The 23,639-nt window shown below is 40.3% G+C and overlaps 1 protein-coding gene across 2 annotated transcripts in view; it reads left to right on the top strand.

Moving 5' to 3' along the window:
- Hpse2 (heparanase 2 (inactive)) overlaps positions 1-23,639 on the top strand; it is a 785,472-nt gene that overhangs the window by 737,935 nt on the left and 23,898 nt on the right. For both annotated transcript variants that reach the window (XM_008831949.2, XM_008831950.2), the window contains 2 exons: positions 16,729-16,874; positions 23,265-23,411. In XM_008831949.2, coding sequence (XP_008830171.1) covers positions 16,729-16,874; positions 23,265-23,411 — 293 coding nt within the window. The remainder of the gene's footprint in view (positions 1-16,728; positions 16,875-23,264; positions 23,412-23,639) is intronic.

The raw sequence follows: 23,639 nt of genomic DNA on the forward strand, positions 1-23,639 counted from the left end.
AACAAGGCCCAAGATAAGATCTAAGTCCTCTGCCTTTTGCCTCCAGTGCCTGTGTCTCCTCTCAGGATTCCCTGACGAGACAGGCTTCATTGCCTAAGACCTGCTTTCTCTTACCCTGCAGCTACCGCCTAAGACCTGCTTTCTCTTACCCTGCAGCTACCGCACATGCCTCATCTACTTCCTTCTTCTTGAAAGTAGCAAAGTAAACAGCTTCAACTACAAGAGATAGAAGTGACAAAGCCTTGTCTAGCCCTAGATTGATTCTTTATTTTATTGTTCGTATTTCTACATTCATGCCCAGGCTTTGAGGTATAGCAAGTACCCTGGAGTTTGCAAAATTAGTGTTTTAATCACATAAATGAAAATAGTCTAAAAGCCATCTGCTATGCAGTGGGCCATTGGATATGCAGGGTGTGTGTGTGACTGTGTGTCTTGTGTCTAGGTCTGTGTGTGTGTGTGTATATGTCTGTGTGTGTGTGTGTGTGTGTGTGTGTGTGTGTCCATGCCTGTGCTGGTTTAGAGGTTGAAGGTGACATGTCTTCCTCAATCACTTCTCCACCTAATTTTCTGAGACAGAATCTCTCACTGAACCTGAATGGAGATTGCCATTTCAGCTAGACTGGCCTCTGGATCTTCCTGTCTCCACCCACAGCACTAGGAGTTACAACTGCATACCTCCACACCTGATGTTTTTGCATGGGTCCTGAAGATCACGGCCCCCATGCGTGCACAGCCAGCACTTCGCTCACTGCAGTGCTCTTCAGTTCACGGTGTCTTTGTAACAGATGATTCTTACCTTGTGTCTGAAGGCCCTGTGAGGCCTAGCTCTGCCTACATTTGGGCCTTGAAGAGTAGAGCTAGGGTACAGACAACCTTTGGGAATCCTACAAAAGCATAAATAGCATATTCTGCATTTAAAAGGTGAAGTGGGCCGAGTGTGGTGGCGCACGCCTTTAATCCCAGCAGAGGCAGGCGGATCTCTGAGTTCAAGGCCAGCCTGGTCTACATAGTGAGTTCCAGGACAGCTGGGGCTACAGGGAGACCCTGTCTCAAAAAGACCAAAAAAAAAGGTGAAGTGGAATATAATTTGGGACCATTTCCTAACTAGTTTTTAGATCTCTCTATAGATAGTGCTAGAGTCTGTACATTGTGGCCTACTCCGCTCAGGAGTGAGGGAGAGAAAGAGGGAGTGGCCTAGTTACCTGCAGCCAGTACTTTCCCTTAGGAAATATCCTAAATTTAGAAGTACCTCAAATATAGAACTCCTTTTTCTGATGTTCATGAAAAGTAAAAGGAGATCACCTGATCTCCCTAAGCCTAGCTGAGCCCTTGGCATAGTTGTCCTGTGGAGAGTAGATTGAATGACAGAACTACTTGGGTCATGCTTTCCCACCAGTTACACACTGTAGCCATTTCAGGTTCAGCCATGCATGCCAGATTGAATTCAATGCTTTTTATAAAGTCTCCAAAGCAGGAAAACATCTTTTCCTGACTGGTATTTTTTTTTACATATTTGTTAATGAGTGTCTGCACAATAAAGATGTGGTCTGTAGCTTGTTTTCCAAGCAGGCATCCAATTTGGCTCTTGGAGATGTTGCCGCTACTCAGATATGATTTAGTTCTTTAATTGAAGCAGCTGCAAAATCGTTTGTGAGCAACACAGTGTTCCACAGGTTTTCCTGGAGATGTCTGGGTGGAGACCACCTTCACTTGTGTGTTCTGGATCCCTTGAACTTGTCAGAGTACTTGGCTGTCAAGAAAGTACCCCTCTGGGGCCAGTTAGCCCTGGCGTTGGCCTGTGAAATCTGTGGGCAAGTCTGCACTGACATTCCAGACTCCATTCCCTTTGTGTTCGGAAGGTCCTAGCATGACACTGCCCTAAACAAAGGAGTCAGCCAACTTCTCTCCAAGGGTGCTTCCAGAGATTTCTTTACTGGCTCAGCTTCTATAGCTTGACCAGAAGATAGCAATCGTGAAACCTCTTTCTCTAAGCACATTAACATACTTTCATTTGTCTACCTTACTCAAAGTACCTTTGGGTCAGGAAGATTTAGGTGCTAAAAGTAGGCAAAAGCATTTGGGGAAAGGATGAACCCAGCCATAGGGGCCTATATTCCAATGACACCCAAAGGATGAACCAGTTAAGGAAGGAAGTATGGAATCTTAGGGCTCAAAAGCTCTGCTCAGAAACCTTACTGGCTTCAGGACAACTGAAGTCTGAGCTCTTCAAAGCATGAGACTGTGTGTTATTTCTGTTGGTCCTGTGCATGACAAGGATGATGATGAAGGTGAAGATGAAGAAGAAGAAGATGATGATGATGATGATGATGACTAGCCAGAAAACCAGCTGAAATATTATCCATTAGTTTATAAACAAGGCATGACTTTGCCCCTGTCCTGACTCTAAGACCTTATAGCACACATGTAATTGATCCCCAGCTCTCCTATGAAAGCACCAGTATTTACTTTTGATCTTCGTCTTTCTGCCTACTCTCTCTATCCTTGTCCTGTGTTTCCCCCCATAGATATTTTATCCCCTGTTTATTCCTTTTTCATTGCTTAACTGTTGAAATTCTGTTTTATCTGCCTTTTGCTTTGCCCATCATTGAATCTTTCAAGAATATATTCAAATATGATACATCTTTAGGCATAGGCATTTGCATAGAATTACTATTAATGGTAATGTCATTGGATATTTTAAGTGTCTCCTACTCACCAAAGAACTAGGCTGCTCCCTTTACATACACCATCTCGTTTATCTTCAATCAGCCTCGTGAGGTATGTAGGCCCATGTATTACCCTGTTGTACAGATAAGAACTCTGAAACGTACCTGAAAGGTGGTTATCTCCTCTAAAAATTGCTGAAGCAGAACTAGAAAGCAAGTCTGGCCTCAGTTACTCCCATCCGTATTATAGCTTGCAAAAGGGCTTAGAAGATATCTTAGAGCCACAAAAATCTGAGCACCAGCTGAGGACACTAAAAGAGCTGTGCCCTTCAAGTCTAGTCCTTCATCACTGCCTTCCTCTTTGCTCCTGACAAGCTCTGGGGCCAAAGTATGAATCATATTCAGGAGGTTTCCCTGGTTATCTTAGCATTGCTTGCCTACCTACCTTGTATTTTGAAGAGAGTTAAATAAATGTTCTGGGGCAATAGACTCTAGAGGGAATTATTCTCTCACTCGTCCATCATAGATAATAATCAGACACTGAAGAAAGAAGATATTTATGACCAGTAACTGGCTCCCTCTGCCAGGAGTGGGCCAGGCATTTTCCCACGCCTCATCAACTGTTCACCACAACCATATAAGAAGGTTTGTATGGTTAGGGAACTTGCAGCTTAGTGCAGCTCAGTGACTTACAAAGAACACAAAAACACTTTAACTGAAATTTGTATCCGGGGGTCTGACTCCAGAGCCCATGATTTTCTGACCCTGTTGAAAATGAACATAGCATCCAGAAATCCACAGTGCTCCAGGGAACCAACTTTATTGCAAAGGCAAAGACTGCCCTACAAGCATTGCAAACTTGCAAACTTTAGTTGGCTCAGATGAATAGAAGGAAAAATTCTTAAGTATTAACAAAATATTGGACATTCTAACATAATCCTCAAACATAAAATGTTAGCTTAAAAGGTACTTTCTCCCCTTCCATACCCCAAGCAAAAACAAGTATACACTCGGGTTTCTAAGAATATACATTTATGAGATGCTCTATGATATTTGGATAGGGGACATATCAGTGTTTCCTGTTTGTCGCACAATAGGTCAGTGGTTTTCCAAATGAGGAGGTAAGAGTGTGATCTTGCTCCACAGGGGACATCTGGCAATTTCTAGAGACATTTTTGCTATTACAACTAGGGGAGAGATATACTACTGGCATCTAATTGATACAGACCAGACCAATGCACAGGGTAGTCCCTCACAACAGAGCAACAGAGACTCACCAGGCCCATGCTGTCAATAGTGCTGAGGATAAAAAAGGTATACTTTAACACAGGTTCCTGTGATTTCCGGCTACTTTTACCCTATCAATTATAATATGCTGGTTTTTATTTGTTTTGTTTTGTTGTTTGAGATCGAGTCAATCACTGTTTAGCCCAAGATGCTTGGCCTGAAATTCAGGGTCCTCCTGCCTCGCCTTCCTGAGTGCTACAATTACCCACATGTTCCACCAAGCCTGGCTTGGTCCCTGCATTCTTAATAGCGGTGCCCAGAACCAACAATCTCTCAGGGAATCCAATTGTCTATGAGCTCTGACAATCTTAATGACATATTCCTTATTTCTTGCCTTTCTTCTTGCTAAACTCCACCACAGAGTTGAGATTTTGGTAGCCCACTCCATTTCTCTTCACTAGCTAATTAATTATCAATTTTGTGCCATGTTGGCTCTTTGTATTTAGGCCCCTTTTCATACTGGACAATGGCCTGCACACCTAGAACTCTAGCTCTGGATTTGCTGGAGTATAAAAGGCAGTGAAAAAAAGAGCACATGCCCTTGCAGGCTCAGTGAGAAGGAGTGCTTTTACTTGCTTCAGCCGGTGGAGTATGCCCTTCAATTGTACTGATTCTCACAGAAGCATTCGGTAGCAGAAAAAGAATGAGGCTGATTTTTATCTCCAAGCAACAGTGGCTCTGAATGTGAAGGAAGCCTCACAGTGAAGACACTAATTAGTAAGACAAAGCGTTTCCCTTTGGCTGTGTGCTTACATCTTACTCATTTGATCACTTTTAATCCTAACAACAGTATTTACTTTATTTATAAATACAGAGTTCTGTAATAAGGAGCTGTATCTACATCATTTAATACATTCATTCAACCAATACTTATTAAGACCTACTATGTGTCTAAGCACTGAGCTTTCAGCTGGGTCTATCACTAGGGTAAACTGCTGCATATCTCTAGGCCCTGGCATCTTCATCTATTAAAAAGGGCAAATAAAAGAGCTCCGTAGAAGATTGTTTCCTTAATTCACTGAAAGAATGCATGCCAAGACTGAGCAGATCATGAACACTCAAGGAAATAAGCATTGGCCCTGCACTAAGGTGAGAACTACATCCTTCCACTGGATAGAATGCAGGACAAATCCTAACCTTGCTTTAGGGGTTGAGGGAAGCTTCCTAGAGGAAGTTTCATTTAGGGCAAAATGCAAAGAATGAGAAGTTAGCCACTGGGGCCAAGTGAGGAAGAAAGTGCAATAGACCAAGGAAGCCAGGCGAGAGAATCAGCCTCAAGAAGCTAGAAGGACAGTAGTTCAGGACAGCTGGTGGGCACAGAGAAAACTGGCCAGAAAGGCCTTCATTGGTCTTGGAGGAAGAAGACACAGCCCTGAGAGCAGTGGGAGAATGAATCAAGCACTTCCGAAAAGTATACTGTGTTTTACAACACTGTGTCTAGTTGCAAGGACAGCAATTAGGAAATCGTGGTGCTTTGAATATTTGAAATCAGAATGAGAATAAGTAGGAAGATTAAATTTTAGTGGGGGATAGAGAAGACGTGAGTTCTGTTTGCAGATAGTGAATATAGGGTGAGGATGAGTCTTTGGATGATACTGGGATGTTTGGCTTGAGTCATCATTTGAGTAGGGTACCACTCTGAGTGCAAAGATGGAGAAGAGATCATTTGGGAGCTGGTGCAGTGGTGGGAGTTGATTTGTTGATTATTTTACATGCTGAGCTTCAGGTGCCTGTGGAGATGTAGAAAATAGATCCATTCTTTTTTTTTTTTTTTTTTGTTTTTTTAGCAAAGTCTTTATTGGATGAACATTCTAAAACACACTTAATCATTTTTGTTCCAAAGCATATTTGCTTTCAGTATCTTACCACCATCAATAATGCTACAATGAATATATTTGTCCATGGATCATTGGACACATAGGCCTACCTATAGAAAAAATATTCAGAGATGAGTTCAAAGGTATATGAATTAAAATTCTCAACAGATGTAGTAAAATTGTAGTATAAAAGGTGCCTTGGTGTATGTAAAAAATATATCCATTCTTTTTTTTTTTTTTTTTAGTCTTTTTCGAGACAGGGTCTCCCTGTAGCCCCAGCTGTCCTGGAACTTGCTATGTAGACCAGGCTGGCCTTGAACTCACAGAGATCTGCCTGCTTCTGCCTCTCGAGTTCTGAGATTAAAGGTGTGCACCACCACGCCTGGCAATCCATTCTTTAATACATTTTTGAGCTGGGTGTGGTGACATGCACCTTTAATCACAGCTCTTGGGAGGCAGAGGCAGGTGGATCTCTGCAAGATCAAGGCTACCCTGGTTCACATTGTGACTTCCAGGTCGGCTGTGACTAGAGAGATCCTGTTAAAAAACAACCAACAAAAAGACAAAAAAAAAAATTTCTGAAAGAAGGAAATATTAGCAGCAAAAACCATTTTAAATCTAAGAATGTTGTCAACAGAAACATGAGTATTCATTCTCTAAAACTAAGAACTTTTTCTCATTTTAAATATTTGTTCTTTGAAGTTTAGAAAATATTCTTAAAAGAAAATTGAGCTCTGATCATATTACAAGAGACAACTATATTCATTTAGATGGGTCTACTTCAGACTTAACTGTACAGAGATAATTTCCCCTTATAAGGTCACTCTGCATGAGTTTGCTCTTTTTCTACAAACTCTAATGAACATATTTTGAAATCATTTAATAGCCTTCTAAAATATAATTTTAGAGACTGTAAAATATCCATAGGTAAGTCTGTTATAACTTATCCATTAGTTTATTTATTAAACAATTATTTTTAGGTTTTAGCCCCATGGACTCTCCATCAAGCTAAGAGTCTATTATAATGGGGAAAGGAGAGAAAAAAAAGTGGGAGCATCCAGGGACTTGAGACGATGGCACCAATGAGTGGGGTCACTGCATTGAATAAATCTGCTCTGGGCATTTGCTCACACAATGGATTGGTCAACCATTCAGTTTTCAGACTCCCCAGATGAAAAGTCCAATTGACCCAGTATTATCACTTACCTCAAGGGAGATCAGATTAGTAAGCAGTGCACAATCACAGATGAATTGTTTTACTAAAGAAAATCCAAATGCTATCACCATCTCACAGATAAATCTTTGTACGTATCTATGATCATTTCTTTGGAATTAATTGTGAGAAGTAAAATTATTGGGTCAAACGTAGACAGAAATCTAAGGATTTTGATTTCTACTGTGAAATTGGCAATTCATTCTGTTAAACAAAGGAAATGTTTTGTTAGTGTCCTAGACCTTAGTTAGTAATCTGTCTATCCAAATTCTTGAAACAAGAGTAGTTTAGATGCATTTTTGCCTCAAATAATTTACCGAAGACATATGGTTTGGGCATCTTTGACAATAAAATTATTGGTTCTACCTCTGGCTTTTTAAGCTCAAGCAAAATCACCTGCCTTTTTAAGATCAGGTAAACAAAGGCAAGGCGGGAAAAGGCCAATTTATACTGAAAGAACTGGCCTTTTTTCTCTGGCCTACAAGCAATAGAAAGCCATTTGATAATTTTGAGTAGTCAAAACTGATTGGAGAGAATTTATTTCTAAAAAGAAAAGAGAGTAAACTTCAAATATGCATGCTTGTCACATGGGAATTTCTGGATCTGCCTGCAGCTCCCTCTCTGGAGAAAGTCGGAGCTGCAGGGTTCTTCCACTGCATGCTGGCCCTGGCATCCAGTCACCTCTAGTGGTGAACCAAGAGTGATATTCCCCTTCATTTCTCCTTGGCTCTGTAAAGACAGAGGTCTAAATGAAGAGTAGGTTCTGGTGTGGCATCTGTACCCATTCAGAGTTAACTGAGATTTTATGACCTTGAAAGTCACATAGGAGGCATGATGAAGGGAAAAAAATGTAATGTTGGTACCCTATGTCAGTGCACATGTCCTTCCCAAAAGCAAAATGTTGTCAGTTTAAACAAGTGGGGCATCTGAAGCAAGGTCTATCCACACTCAGGAAAACCATGATCCCTAATCCTACAAAGTTATTGTTTCACTCCCATTCACCTGAGAATCCCGGGCATGCAAAGATATATGCTTTAAGGAGCTTTCATCCAGCCATCCTCAACCTTCCTAACACACATATATCACACACACACACACACACACACACACACACACACACACGCACGCACTCACGCGCGTACATGCACACACACATACCAGATACATTTTTAGGGTAACCTGAAACATAACTGTATAAATCAAGAATATTTTCGTGAAATCTAAAAATAATATTTCTATAATAAAGATAATAACAAGCAATATTTATTAAATATTTTCATGTATCAAGCACTATGAGGAGTGCGTCTGGATATATTATTCATTTAACGCCTTTGAGGACACTGAGGTTTAGAAGCAATAAATAAATTTCAGAACTAGAGTGATAAATATACATATATATTTTTTAACTCTAAGCAAATTATTTCTCCACTTTTGTTTCTTTGTGAAAGCTTTCCCAAATTCCTCCACTCAAAAAACTGTTTCTTCCTCCAGATTCCCAAAAGGATGTAAGTGTTCCCTGTTCATGCAGTGTTTTCTTTAGTCAGCCTCATCTTGTAGAAGGATGTCTACATGTATCTTTGCCTTTAAGTCGTTCAAAGACAAGAACGTGTCTTGTTCATCTTTCTGTCTCCCAGGCTGGATGGAATGCTCACACACCACCCGTAACACTCAGAAAATGCTTTGGAGAAAAGAATCAATTACCGTGTTCACAGCTTTCACTGGGTTGGTCAGAGCCTGGGGCCATGTTCCACCCCCTTGTTCTCATCCATCCTCTGTAATAGATCATCCAAGGTCTCAGGGACATACAGCATAGACAAACTGCTCCATAAACCCAAGGCCTCTTCATGGACCACAGCAGCTTCTTCTTGACACCTTTTGGCCCCTGAGTACACACTGCAGAACTGTGGGCCACAAGACTTTCAGATCTAGAAGCCAGACTCCCAGTTGCAGCCCATGTAGATTCAGACCAAAAGTTAGAGACAATCTGATCAGATTTCTAGGGTCCTGGATACTCAGAGCATGGTCAAGAAAAGAGCACTATCTCACGTGTGGGTGTGTGTCGTTGGCATGTTCAGGGTTTTGGTTTTTGTTTGTTTGTTTTGTCTCATGAAGAGGAATGCAGAGCTTGGTCCTCTGAAGCAGGGGTCCCTTTTCTTTCCTCTAGATTTGCAAATAATAAATTTGAGAAATAGTGAGTGAAATATGTGGATAAAGACAAACCCTGAAAAAAAATACGCAGTAGTTTCATATGCGTTAACAGTGATAAAAAATAAAATAAAAAAAAAGAAACCAGAACTTACTCATACAGACACATGGAAGCACATGTTTTTTAGTCACTGCTAGTTTCTCTTTGAGCTTTTTTTTCCTACAGATATGCTCTTTATACATTTGTCCCTGGCAGAATTTTGCATCACTAAGCTTTTGGAGGGCTGGGGCTAAATTAGAAGGAAGTAGATTAAGCATAGAATGGAAACACTTGTTGCTAAGCAACTGGTTGCCATCCCATCTTCCAGAACCCAGGATCTGAACATTTGAAAGCTATGAATCCTGTTTCACATTCATTCTCTGTCTCTCTCCAATCACCCAGTCCTATTGAGTATTCTCTCCTAAATGCCTCTAAAACTCCTCTTCTGTTCAATTTAATGTCCTTAATCAAAACCATGCTCCCCATTATTTTAAATTAATCTCTCAGTAGATTTCTTCACAGTACCAAGAACCAACTTGCTAAATGTAAGCCAGATAATGTCACTGTTAAGTTCCATGATAACGTCCCACTTATTTTAACATGAATGCTAGAATTCTTGGGTCCTTGTGAACTGGCCTCCTCTTCTTGCTCCACTCTTGCCTTTGTTTGCAAGGCCAGTGAGAATCTGAATTTGTATCAGATCAAACACACTGAGTGCCTTCATATCCCAGAGCCTTTGAAGATGTTCTCTTGCTTGCCCCTAAACACTTTCTGTTCCCTCCCCTCTCTTCCTCAAATCTTAAATGTCTCTCTGTGAGAAATTCCATCAGTGCCCTAGGCTGAATCAGATCCTCTGCTATAGGATCTCATAGACGCCTGCCCTTCTCTTACATTTCCAGTCCAAGAGCCAGCATTCTGCAGACTCTTAATCTCTATGCTTTGGCCATTTGTGACCTTTTGTGTTCCTGGTCCTCTGTTGCATGAGGGAGCGTCATTAATGAGAGCTGAGAAGTTCATTAGTGACCTCTTTACCCCTGTTCTATGTTCCATGAGCCTTAGATGTAGAGGTTGCATTGTAGATGTGTCACTTAGGCCTGGGTACTTCATAGACAATGTCTGTGTGTGACCAGTTGTGGTACATAGTAACAGTCTCCATCTGGTGCAAAAAAAAAGCTTCTTTAATGAGTGGTGACTGCGATATTTGTCTGTAAATATAAGGATCCATATTTTGCACATAGTAAGAAATTACATTAGTTTAGGGATGTGACAGTCTTGGAGTTTTTTCTAAGATCATTGACCTCTCCAGCCATGTGTATTTTGTTGTGCTTACAGTACCACACTTGAGTTTCTTCCCATTGAGTGGACTTTTAGTCCAATTAGGTAGCTATTGATTGCCCCCAAGATAAAAGTGCCACTACTGCACTAATGTCATATGCTGTGCCGGCCACTGATGTGATTTTTAGGCCTTGAAGCTGGTGTTAGACCACCAACTGATGTTTTCCCTTGGCATCTTCATAGTACTCGCAAAAGCTATATGAGCTAGCCTTCAGGGGAAGTGGCTTCCAGGTCAGTTCCAGGTCCATTGCTCCAAATCCTGTGTCTGAAGTATGTTCTGTCTTCAACAGTAGGGTCTTACCTTCAAGTTCTGTGAGGCAATCAAGGCCTGTGGCAATCAAGGCCTGTATAATTTTGGGAGTCTCTTGGACCATCCTAGCCAATAACTCAAAGGAAGGTTTCTCCTGTCTGGCACTGTTTCTTGTTATTTAGCCTTTAGCATATACTTGGACTCATGTAGAGATGTTATATGTGTAATTTGTCCTTAGGTTGTAGACTAATATGATTCCCTCTGATTCCTTAAAACTAGTTAGGCATTATTTATCTCTCCTCTGTCTCTCTCTCCCTGTCTAACTCTCCATGGCTTCCCCATTTAAAGTGTCCCCATTTTCCCCATTTCTTCCTTGATAATACCAGTTCCTATGGTCCTATCTCTCTTGAATTTCTTCTTGAGAGAAGAACAGTAGGCAGAAAGTGTTCTAAGGGAGAAATAGATAAAAATTGGGGCATTTACATGGGAGGGAGGAAGGAGGGATATTCAAGAAACCTGAGGGATAAAGGGAAAGAACTTTCTTAATAGATTATAAGCTTCAATTGTATCCAAAGGACTAGCCCAGAACCTAAAATACAGTAGGTATTCATGTTAAACTTGAATCCCAGCACCTCCCATAGGCACTGGACTATAGGAATTGGTATGGTAGTTGCAGAGCTCAAGGAACATACAGCTCAGCAGTTAATCCCATAAATTCTCCAGCCCTCCGTCAGTTTCTCCTTTCCTATTTGTTTTGGTTCAACTCAGACCATACACTGCCTTGTCTACCTTTCAGACAACAATTGACTTTTTGACAAATGCTGAAGGAAAAAGAAAGATTTAAAACCTCTGTCATTTTAGTGTCACCTGCTATTAGTTTTCCCTTTCCAACTAATAAATGGATACTATTTTTCTTCAACTTCTTCTCATGCCTGATACATTTAAAGAATGTCTGTCTGTGTCTCTCTTTGTCCCTTGGAAATTGCAATGCATTCCTTCCTTTGGGAATTTTTCACTATTGACGTAAAAGGTCACAATATTTTATTTCCGTGTTAATGACTTTTGCTGTCTGAAAACGTGTTATATTCTTTCGCCCAGTGTCTTTGTTGGTATAAATATGAATGTATGCTGCTTATTCTCCTAACGGTTTTGTGTATATTTTCCTACTTTTTCATATATTCCCTTAAGAAATATGCAGGAGTCACTACATATGTACAATTTTATTTATGCTTATATAAGTGGAATGTATTCATAATTGTGAAAAAGAACTCATTATGAACTGATATTTTAAAAAATGAAAAGTAAATATTTGCCTTCAATATGCGAGAAACCTGTAACTATTACCTAGATCACACATTTTACTGGGACACATTGCCTCAGAATTGGGGTGGGAGGTGGAAAATAAAGCTCAGTGATGTGCACTTCTGGAAATGGAAGGAAAGAGATCCTTCACAGATGAATAGCAAGTGGACAGGCAGGGAGGAAGGCATGCAGAAGCGCTTTGACGGAGCCTCTCTGCTAATGGAAAATCAGTGAGTCTGCCAACAGACCAAGTGTGACGCTAACACTGGCTTCTCTTTATTGCTATGCTTACTACCAAATCATTACTAGAAAACTCTGAAAAATGTTTTCTGATTTCACGCTCTCAGCTTTAAAAAGTTCCCATAGTCTTTTCACCAATATTTATTTCCATTATAAAATATATAAAATAATTTTTAATAGAAAAAAATCACATAATTGTGAACTGGTCTCTCTCCTTTAAAGCAGAGAGAGAGAGAAGAGAGAAGATGCCACCCAGAAGTCCTTTGTTCGTTCCTGCCATAGTTCTGGATAAGAAGTTTTAATATCATAAAATGTAAACTCTCCTTTTTTGAGTTATAAATTAATTGTAATTCCAAACTGCTAACAGATTTTTGTTTAGATACTGGATAATTTGATCCTAAAACATCCCTGAGCAAAGGCCCAAATTTAACAAAGCTATTCCTGAAGAACAGGTTAGAAGACTTACTCTACTAAATTTTAAGATAAAACATAAAACAGTAATAATTAAAACAGCATGGTATTCGTATGGCCCAGAAAAATGGAGCAGAACAGAGAGCCTAGAGAAACAGACCCATGAGTGTGAGGAAGTTAAATGTGGGATACAAAGGACATTACAAATTACTAAAGAATGGATAGACCCAAGCCAGGCTTGGTGGAATATGCCTGTAATAATAGCACATGGGAGGGTAGAGCAGGAGGATCATGAGTTTGAGACCAGCCTAGGCTAGGTAATGAGACCCTATCTCATAAAACAAACAAGCAAAAAGAATGAAGAGGCCAGTAAACAGATGACGTGGCCATAGTTGACCATTGATATGCAAAAATATGGAAATAGATACGTACCTAATGCCTGCAGCCAGACCCATCCTAGATTGATTTAAAACTTAATCATGAAAGAAAAAAAACACTTTAAAAGTTTTAAATGGACATATATAATAGCTTTATAAACTTGGAAAAGATTTCTTCAATAACATATAGAAAGAACTACAATTTTATGCCCTCTAGATTGACAGAAGTTATAAAATATGAAAGCAACTGGCATTAGCAAGTACATACATATGCTGGAAGGAGTGTGAGCTGCAATCACTGATGCCGCCCTGGAAAACAGGCATGAGCCCAAAGGTGAATATTCCTACACCTGCATGTGACACAGCAGTTCCACTCCTACACATGTCCTCTGGAGCAGCACTCCTTAAACTTTCCTGATTATCAGAATCACCTAGAGTGCTGCACAGTTTTGGAGCTCACTCCAGAAGATTCTAATTCATTAGAATATGAATAATATTAAAAATAATATTAAAAAATAAAAAGTAAATATTTGCCTTCAATATGTGAGAAACCTGTAACTGAAGATTAATATATTGTTAGTGCATGTAACAACCTGATGAGTCTTAGGAAATAAAGTTAAGTGAAAAAGAGACAGAAAATTACATATAGCATAGTGCTACTTTTATAAACTAACATCAATCTTATCTGACATGTATATGGACTTATTATATGATAAAGATAACCTCAGGAATAGGTCATTCACTATATAATATACCAATAGCTATTATGTTTTTTTTAAGTAATAAAGTTAGTACCATATACCAAACAATTTTCAATGCCTTAAACATGAAAGATATTTTTTAAATGTTATATTTTCTATAAAGTTTTTTGAACTCCATGTCAAAATAATCATAAAAGTCGGGGAACAGGGCTAGAGAGATGGCTCAGCAGTTAAGAGTAAGAGCATTGACTGCTTTAGCAAGGACCCAGTTTCGATTCCCAGCACCCACATGGCGGCTAGCAACCATTCGTAACTCCAGTTCCAGGGGAATCTAATGCCTCTTTTGACCTCTGTTGGCATTGCATGATATAGGTGCACTTACATACATCCAGGCAATATACTCATACACATAAAATAAAAATAATAAATAAAATATTTTCTGCGAGTTCAAGGCCAGCCTGGTCTACATTGTGAGTTCCAGGCCAGTGGGGGCTACAGGGAGACCCTGTCTCAAAAAGACCAAAAAATAAATAAATAAAAATCAAACTTGCAAGCATACCATCATCTTAATATTGCAGCACAACATTGTCATAAGCAAAGTTCACGCTTGAGACTGCACAATCAAGGTTTTTGACAATCACCAAAAAGAATCTCATAACGTTTTATGCAAACTTGCAATTTTGTGCTGGGCCACATCCATAGCTATCCTGGGGTGCATGTGGCCTCTGAGCCACAGGTTAGACGTATCTGAATTTTTTTGCTACTATTAAAAGATAGATTGCAGAAGATCCCAGGAAGCTGGCAGAATAGGTAACAGTGGGACTCTGCCTCCCTGCCTAGATAATAAGTGCACTACTGGCAGGATCTGGCTGATAAAACTAATTTGGTTCTCTGAAGACTTACAACTTCCAGAAGAAGTCTTAAATGGTGAATCTCAATTAATTTTGTTCAATTTTAGCTCTTAGTTCACTAGTGACTACCAACCCTTACGCCTCAGCTCCATGGTAGGCAGCTGTGTACACGAATTAAAGATGTTTACAATCAGCTTGCCAAAACTAGGATGAACCAGAAAGACCTTGTCATCCAAACATCAGGGATCTCTACTCTACCACTGTTTCAGATCCTGCCCTGATGGGGTGATTGATTACACCTTCTGATCACAGAGGTACAAAGGATCCAGCGCCATTGTTCCATTGCTGCTCCATTATGCACAGTTCCCTCCCAGCTGAAATGACCACAGAAGATTTTGAAGGCCAGCACCTTTTACATTGTTTGTCTTTTTTTTTTTTTTTTTTTTTCATTTTGGGGGTCAGACATCAAAGACAGAAACATTTTAAAGTAACTGCATATCCAGAGAAAATTAAGAAGTGACCAGACATGACAAAGGAAAGGCATAGGTCAAGGGGGAAAAATGCTGACAAAACTTTAAGTTTACATATTGCAATGATCCTCAGCATAGAGATAACCTAGAACAACTTACAGAAGTAATAAATAAAAACAACCAATAGTAGCAAAGTGTAATGGGAAAGATAGAGGCCAGAAAAGGGTGTCAGAGCTCCTGGAACTGTAGTTAGGGACAGTTGTCAGCTGCCGCATGGGTGCTGGGAACTGAATCTAGGTCCTCTGCAAGAGCAGCCAGTACTTTTAACAATTGAGCCATCTCTCCAGTCCCAAAGTTTTACTATTTTTAAAATGTCATGTCATAAATCAGTTAGGAAAAGGTGGAAATTGTATTGGAATGTGTTAGACACTTCATGAATTAAAAAATGCAGAAATTATAATTAAATAAGAGTGAATTAAGACAATGACATTTTTCCATCTATGTGATTGACAGTGATCAAATAGCTGAGTTTTAAGTACTGAGAGTTCTTATTTGACAGTCATCCTAGGGTCATTTAAAATTGGGTTAAACAGTTGGGCAAGGCTTGGAACACATTAGTCATGGCAGGTGTGAACGTATTCTAGTGACAAAGGGACTTAGAGGAACTTGTTCTAATTTATGAAATTTGCCAGATATTTTCAGACAACTGATTTTATAGATAATCACACAATAAAAAGCATAGATCACCAGGGGCTTCTGCTTGGAAAGGTGACATCAGCAAAGAGCATGTCCTGAATTACAGAATTTAGAGTGTGGCTTTGGTAAGCAAATAAGGAAGGCCTGTTTTAAATAGTGAGATATAAATAATGAATTCATTAACCAATAGTAGATGCTAAGAGCTCACACAACAGCAATGTAAATTTTTATGTGTATGAAATACAAAAACAAAATGTAATAACAGCAAATACAGCTGAAATTAAGGTGGTGGCAGGCAGACTCTTTGTAAGCTTAGGCATGTGGGTGGGCTACATAATGTATATTTATTAATTGGTTGAAATTCTCTTTAGTTTAGAATCATTCTTTTTATTGTAGAATATTGAGAATGACCAAGAATTAGCACCATAGTGTGCAAACGTGTTTCTGTTTGCTTTTCTGGCTCTGGAATGGAGAACAGCCTGGGCTCCTGCCTGGAGAAGCTTTGTTTCCTTCCCCGTTTCTAGAAGTCCTCAGTGATAATATTTGGAGGCTATTTTTGGATTCTCACGAAGGTAACAATCCTAAAGATTAGAAATCTTCCATTCTACAATAAAACAGAAACCATATACTAGTATGGAAGTGAAGTCATAGGAAAAAAGGCCTCTAACAGTTTGTTTCATTTGTGAAGCACTTTGATTCACTTGTCTATATGCTGCTCTGAGCTTACTCCACGTACTCTTCCCCACTTAGTGGGAAGGCCATGTCAGAGGGTCCCCACTTCCTTATCAGCCCAGGGCAGCTCTTCATGGGATAACCATACCGTACTCCTGCAGGAAGTGCTTTCTGACCTGAAGTATTTGTCACGCTTACTCAGCACACCTTCATGTGAGTTGTCTCCCTGACTGTCCACCTCTCTGTTCTCCTCAGGATTACTGGCTTTCTCTCCTTTACAAGCGTCTGATTGGTCCTAAAGTTCTGGCAGTGCATGTGGCTGGGCTCCAGCGGAAGCCACGACCAGGACGTGTCATCCGAGACAAACTAAGGATCTATGCTCACTGCACAAACCACCACAAGTAAGTCTTCACAACAACAGAAAAGGAAAGCCATCCCAGTGGGCTTCAGCCCCTTTTAGAATTCCATGCCATTGGACCCTTCAAGGCTCACCATTGTCCGCTGATCTTAGTTGAACATTGCCTCAGCAGTCAGCATCCTCTCCATAGGTTTCAAATGAGTCCTGAGAGCTTTTTTGCCAAGTAAACCTCTCTTCTCGTACTTACGGGATTTACTCATAAAAGGTTTGTAAAACACACGCTATTTGTCATTCTCTTACTCATGCAACAAATTGGGCATTTTCTTTGTGCCAGCTGATGTAATGCCCACAAAGGGGTATGTGTTTGTGTGTGTGGTGTGTGTGTGTGTGTGTGTGTGTGTGTGTGTGTGTATGTGTGTCTAAGGCTAAGCCAAGGCGAGAGGCCAAGTCTGATCCACTGACCCACCTCAGAACTTAAGGAAATAAGTTTCTGTAAGGTGTGTACTGGGGAGTGGTACCACCAGGACCCGGCCTAGACCAGGGTCTCCCTGGGGTCTTCAGAACTAAAGGAGTGGCCAAGGGGAAGCATGCTAGCTTTAGGGGCACTTTCAGTAGTACAAAAATGTCATCTATTTTAAGTGTTAAAAATCTGTGAAATGTATACTTCCTTTTGAGGGACAGGAGTGCTAGATATATAATAATCCTGTGTGGTGTGCTAGTTTGTCCCTCTCTTTTTGACCTGAAGTACCGGGTGTCATTAGAGTTGTCTTTAAAAACAAACAGGCAAGTTCATTGTCAGTGAATAAAGTTTGGCAGATTTTTTTCAAGTTTAAATCACAAAGACCATAAGGGAAAAATTTGAAGCTGGACCTAAAGCAAAGTCCATCTGGCCAAAGATGCCTTACATCACTTCCTGTTTAAAGCAAAGGAGGTTACCCTGGAAAAGAGAATTCTTTCTCTTACTGCAAAGAAAACTGGGGGCAGGGACGGCCTCCTGCCTCCTGCCTCCTGCCAGACCTCCAGCCAGGGCCTATCAGGGCTGATCAAGGGGAGAGAAGCACAAAGAGCTGCCATGGTCAGATTACACCAGATGCTCCTTCTCTGTCCTTGATGAGACAGGAGCCAAGCCAGTTAATTCTTCATGATAAGATGTTTCAAAGACTCACTCAGAGCAGAGAGGGGCCAGGGGCCAGTTGTCTTGCCTGGAGATACAAGTGCCTATTGTAGGGGAGGGGAGGCTGTCTTGGGCAGAGGCCAGAAGCTTTCAACATCCCTTTTGCTCAGCAGGAAGCTCAAACCCATACCTGACAGTGACTGACTGCTTTATGGCCTTGCCTAGAATTATCTGATCATCACACAAGGCAACATTGTATTCCCTGTCTGTGCCAGGCCCTGAGGCAACCACCCAAAAGTGGACCCCCAGCCTCAAGAGAGAAAAATTACTCTTGGCACCTTCTGTCCCTATTGGAAACCACACCAGTCCGTGGCCTTTATAATGCTTGTCTGAGGACCCAGGACAAAAAAGTAGTTCCTATGTGGACTGAGCAGGATTTGAATGTTCTCTGAGGGCTGGCTCCTCATGAAAGCTCATTGTAGGGTTCACGCTAATGTTCTTCAGAATTCTCATGAGCAGTTCTCGCTAATAATATAATTAATATAATATAATACAAAATTCTATGAATTTAAGGGTTAGTGCTTCACAGCTTTATATTTTTAGTGTCTGATATAGTGACTGGCATGAAGACTGGTATAAATGTTTGATGGAGAAATGAAGGAACGAAAGAAGACAGAAAGAGGGCATCACAACATTCCTACTGATTTATAGTTACAGCTCTTGCCCTCAATCTCGCCACATCAGCCAGAAGAGGTGATGTAATAAAGTGATTTGAAATGCTTCCATTCACTATTATGAAGCTTCCACCAAGTTAGTCAACTCTGAATTTGAACCCTCTCCCAGAACCTCTTTAGGGAAGTGGTTCCACCAGGCTTCTATCAATATAGTCTGTCCTCCTCATTAAAAGAAAATTACATAATCCGTGTCACCCCAATGATAAGAACTGAATTTAAGGTCTTTCATTCCTTCAACTCTGAAGAAATGCCCACAGTGGGCTAGCTGAGGTTGCAGGTCTCCTCCGTGCAGCAAGTGTCAGGTGTCCACAGGCAGGCACAGGATCAGAGAAGCATCTGCTCCCCCTCTAGGAAACACGTGCTCTGTGTCCCACTCCCTCAACAGTTACAAGGAATCACAGAATCATCTCAGAGTGGACACATTAGCTTCATGCTAATCAACCTTGGATAATAGTTTGAAATAAATACCCTGGATCAAAATAGGAACTAGATGAAATATAAGCCTGCTAGTATATGTACTTAAACTATCTCTTTAAATTCTGAAGGCTGTATGGTATCACACCTGTATTTAAATAATAGTATCAATGATGCAAAGTTTTTCATTTGAGGAGTTCTTAAAGGTCATTTGGCCCAGTGTCTCACTGAACACAGGAATCTCTTTCACATCTCCCTGATAGTCATCTGTCACCTACTTGGACACTTTTGTGGTTCTCGTGGCAGCCTCTTGCATTGTGGATCATTTTTGACCTAGCAGAACCTCATCTCCTAAGATGGATTCAGGAGAAAAAGTTAGGTGCTTACACCAACACCAGCAGGTGCCTTTGTGCTTCCCGTTCTGGAGTTAAGGAGTTAGAGAGCTGGTAGAGCTACAGTTCTCACCCTAGATCTTGTTCAGAGAACAATCAAGTGTTGACAGCAAACGGTTTTTAACAGCCGTCTGCTGAGACAATGTATGTTTCTGGGGTGGAGCTGTGGTCATCAGCCACACTCAGAACCAATTGGAACATAGAGGATGTTAAAGCAAAATTGAGCCTTTTGGGGTTCAAATTCGTTTATTATTGGCAAAACATGACTTCCTGTTTTTCAGAAGAAGTTTTTTTAAAGGCTCATAAAAAAGGTTCCTGAGGCTTCTTGGACATCAAATGACTCTTACAAAACAATATTTTGATGAGTTAAGTGTAAATGAATCAGAAACATGTGGATTAAATTTCCCTTAAAATACACAGGGGCTTTGAAATTAAGGGGAAAAATGTTTCGCAAAACAGGGCCTGATTTTTACCGAACCCAAAACCTTTGAATTAGATTTGGAGACAATGGACCAACTGAATTTTCAAGCACATTAACTTTCACTGGGAATGATCAATGACTGCGATGCTTCATCCTCCCTTCCTTTTCCCAGAAGCCCAGCTTCACTGGAGATGTTTCTAGAACATGACTGTTTTCTATCTGGAACTCAAGACACACCTCCCATCTGACATCTCCCACCTCTTATATGCAGGATATTCCCATTCCAACCTCTCTTCTCTGACTCACTTCCTCCTCCTCCCATGGCAACAAAAAGAAGATGTCAGGCTGGAAAAGAACAGCCAGCAAAGATGAACTCCAGATACATGGATTGGCTGCTGGTGAAAAAGTCTCACCATGAGTGGGACACAGAGAAGGATAGATGTTCTACTGAAGCAGCTTCTTTCCAGAAAGGAGCATGCGCTAAGATAACCAAAAGCCGCCAGCACTTAACAACATCAGGCATGAAAAATGGCCTGCTGACCAAAGCCTTCAGATACCATTTTCATAAGAAATAGATACTCTTCCAGGATTAGCTTCCTATGGACAGAGAATATACAATCTTTGGGAATCTGGATTCTCAACACAGTACTCTCGGGTTGATGCTGAATCCCTAGCCAAGAATATGTCTTTGCAGCCAAAAGGCCTCGGCTTCATGCCCTTGCCTATGAGCCAAGCAGGGTGAGAGATGGTTAAGGCAGTCCTCAGTACCAGTTCCCACCTAAGAAGGACCATGATTTCTGTGAGAACCTGTTGGTCTCTGGGCTGTGCTGGTTTGTCTCTCCCAGGAGAACTATGTACATGGAAATCAAACCTTTGCCAAACAGCTTGGAAAGACTGTTTCCCCACAGTAATGCTGTGATCTCAGGTCCTCACATCCCACCCTTCTTTCTGCAGTCTCCAAAGGCATATTCTGCCCCAGCACTGCCAAGGAGAAACTCATAAATGTAAGCAAATGCTTTCTCCTCTATTTCTGACCTTTAAAAGTGTTGTTTAATAGTAGCTTACAAAAAAGGGTTTACTGCAATCTAGCTAAATTGATACCCACCCATACCTAGTTTGTTCACACTCTTAAAGCCCAAAGTACTTGTAGTTAATGACGTCTTCTTCAGTCTTACACATAGGTAAGCTGAGCTGATAGCCCGCCTATGGAAATGAACTGGTGGTCAGTACCAACACCGGCTGTCAGCATCTTTCTTCAAAACTCTGGTGACACAAGTCTGCTCAAATCAATTAGCATTCTCTTCTGAATCATTTGGTTACAAAATCTAGTTCTCATGCTGTGGAGGACTAGAAGGGACTGGAGGAGGGACAGGACTGCACAAGGGAGTTATTTCATAATTTATCAGAACAGAAATGCAGGCATCCAAAAAGCCTTGAATATAAGCGTATACCTTCTTATGGATGCGAGGGGAAAACATCTGATGTGCAGCTAGGTGGATATTCTGGGAGTTCCCCTAACCTTAGTGTGTTGTTCTAAGTTAGTAGGCCCCAAACCCAACTCATCATCCAAGTATCTCAGAATTTTTTTTTTTTAAATATAGGTTCCCAGTCCACAAGTCTAACTGAATTGAACCACAATCTCTAAGGAAGAGCCATGAAAACTGTACTTCCTTAAAAAACTCCTGAGTTGTCCTACTAACCTGCCATTAGCTGCTTGGCTCTTAATTAGCCTCTTTAGAAACAGAGATGAGTGACCCAGGGATCAAGGGGTGCTGTGTCTACAAGCAACGTTTTCCTCTGGGCAAAGCTGACTTAGAGTTTCTCTGAACTCCTCTTTTGAAGGCTGGGCTGGGTTTTTGTTTTGTTTTTTGTTTGTTTGTTTGTTTGTTTTTTTGCTTCCTCTCATTAACCCATCCAGATGGAGCCCAAAGGGACCCCTTAGAAACAAGTCTTTTTTCCTTCAGAAGGAGGGAAATCGTTACAGTTTGCTGATACATGCTGAAAGGCCCGTGCATGTAGGCATGTAGTTCTCCCATGGTTCTAGACATTTTGTTCTGGTATAAAAGGATTCCAAAATGGTGACTAGTTTTATAATCTTGGGGTAAGTAAAATAATGAACACAAAAGGCAAAAAAATAAATTTGACAACATAAATATTCTAAACTTCTATATATCAGAATATACTATCAATAAATTGAAATGGTCAAAGGAAGTGGGAAATTTTGTAGTACACGTGTTTATAAAGAGTTGAGGTCCTTAAAAATAAATCATTTTATAAATAATAGAAAAATGGGCAAAGGATGTGAATAGGCATCTTACAAAAGAAGAAATTAAATAGCAATTGGGCAAATAAAAATCCTACGCTATGAAGTAGAATACAAAATCATACAACAGTAGGATCCCATTTTCATCTCTCAGGTTGGCCAAGATATTCCAGTGTTCCGAGGGCATGCAGAAATGGGAATTCTAATACAGAGCTGACAGAAACAAATATCTACAAACTGTCCAGATAATATTATCAAAATGTGTATTTGTCAGGATAACTGGTATTCTGATATGATAAAAAAGAAAAGAGCACCTCCAGGGCTGGCAAAAATGGGAAAAGATGATTCCAGCTTCTAGGACTTTTTCCATTAGAAATAACTATTGCATACAAAAATCTTACGTTAAATGAAACTTTTACAATGTAATTTATAATGGCAAAAATTGAAAACAACATAAATCCACAAAAGTAGGGAGGTGACTGAATAAATTACATTTCTATGATTGAAACATTCATTGTTATTCTATAAGTAAAAGAAACTATAATGACAGGGGAACGTAATTGAGATATTCATTAACTGAAAAAAGCTATGTGAATAGTTTGATCCCAATTAGGATAAAACCTGAGCAATATAGTTGCATACATCAAAGTACTTAATAAATATTTCTCAAACTAATAACTAAAAATACTAGATGTTTACTAAAATGCTGTGTTTCAAGATTAAATGACTATGGGGAATTTCTTTTTCATGTTTCTTTCTATTTTTCCCGTTTTATTTTTTAGCAATCATCATATGTTACCTTCATACTCAAATATACGTGTATATATGTTTTCTAAGATAATTGCAATAAATTTAAACAAAAACATTGTTGTGAGAAGAGGTATCTTCTTCTCAGGAGACCACAATATAACCAGGTCCGTCTTCAGGGTCTATTGTGGAAGATCCATAAAACAAATGCTCTTTTCTGGAATGGTCTTGTTTTCTGCAGCTTAAAAATTATTTAGCAACATCCACTAACCATGTTGTTTCCTCTCTCTCTTTCTCTCTCTCTCTGTCTCTCTCTCTCCCTCCCTCCCTCCCTCTCTCTCTCCTCAGTCACAACTATGTCCGTGGCTCCATTACACTTTTCATCATCAACCTACATCGATCAAGAAAGAAAATCAAACTGGCTGGGACTCTCAGGGACAAGCTGGTGCACCAGTATCTGCTGCAGCCCTATGGGCAGGAGGGCCTAAAGTCCAAGTAAGAGCCAAGCTGGAAAGAACTTAGGATCAAGTGTGCAGGAGCTGAATGGGGAGGGAGCTGGAGTCACCGTTTTACTGAAGGCAACATCGTTGCTACACATTCACTCTAGGACTCAAAGGGATGGGGTAGGATAGGTACTCCAAAGTGAAGGAACATCAAGTCCTTTTGGGGGAATCTATAGTCAAGTCCCTCTGTATCTCCAGGTTTAGATTTGACTGCAAAGTC

This window comes from Nannospalax galili, unplaced genomic scaffold (genome assembly GCF_000622305.1).
Source record: "Nannospalax galili isolate Female #2095 unplaced genomic scaffold, S.galili_v1.0 scaffold875, whole genome shotgun sequence".
In the NCBI taxonomy this organism is placed as follows: Eukaryota; Metazoa; Chordata; class Mammalia; order Rodentia; family Spalacidae; genus Nannospalax; species Nannospalax galili.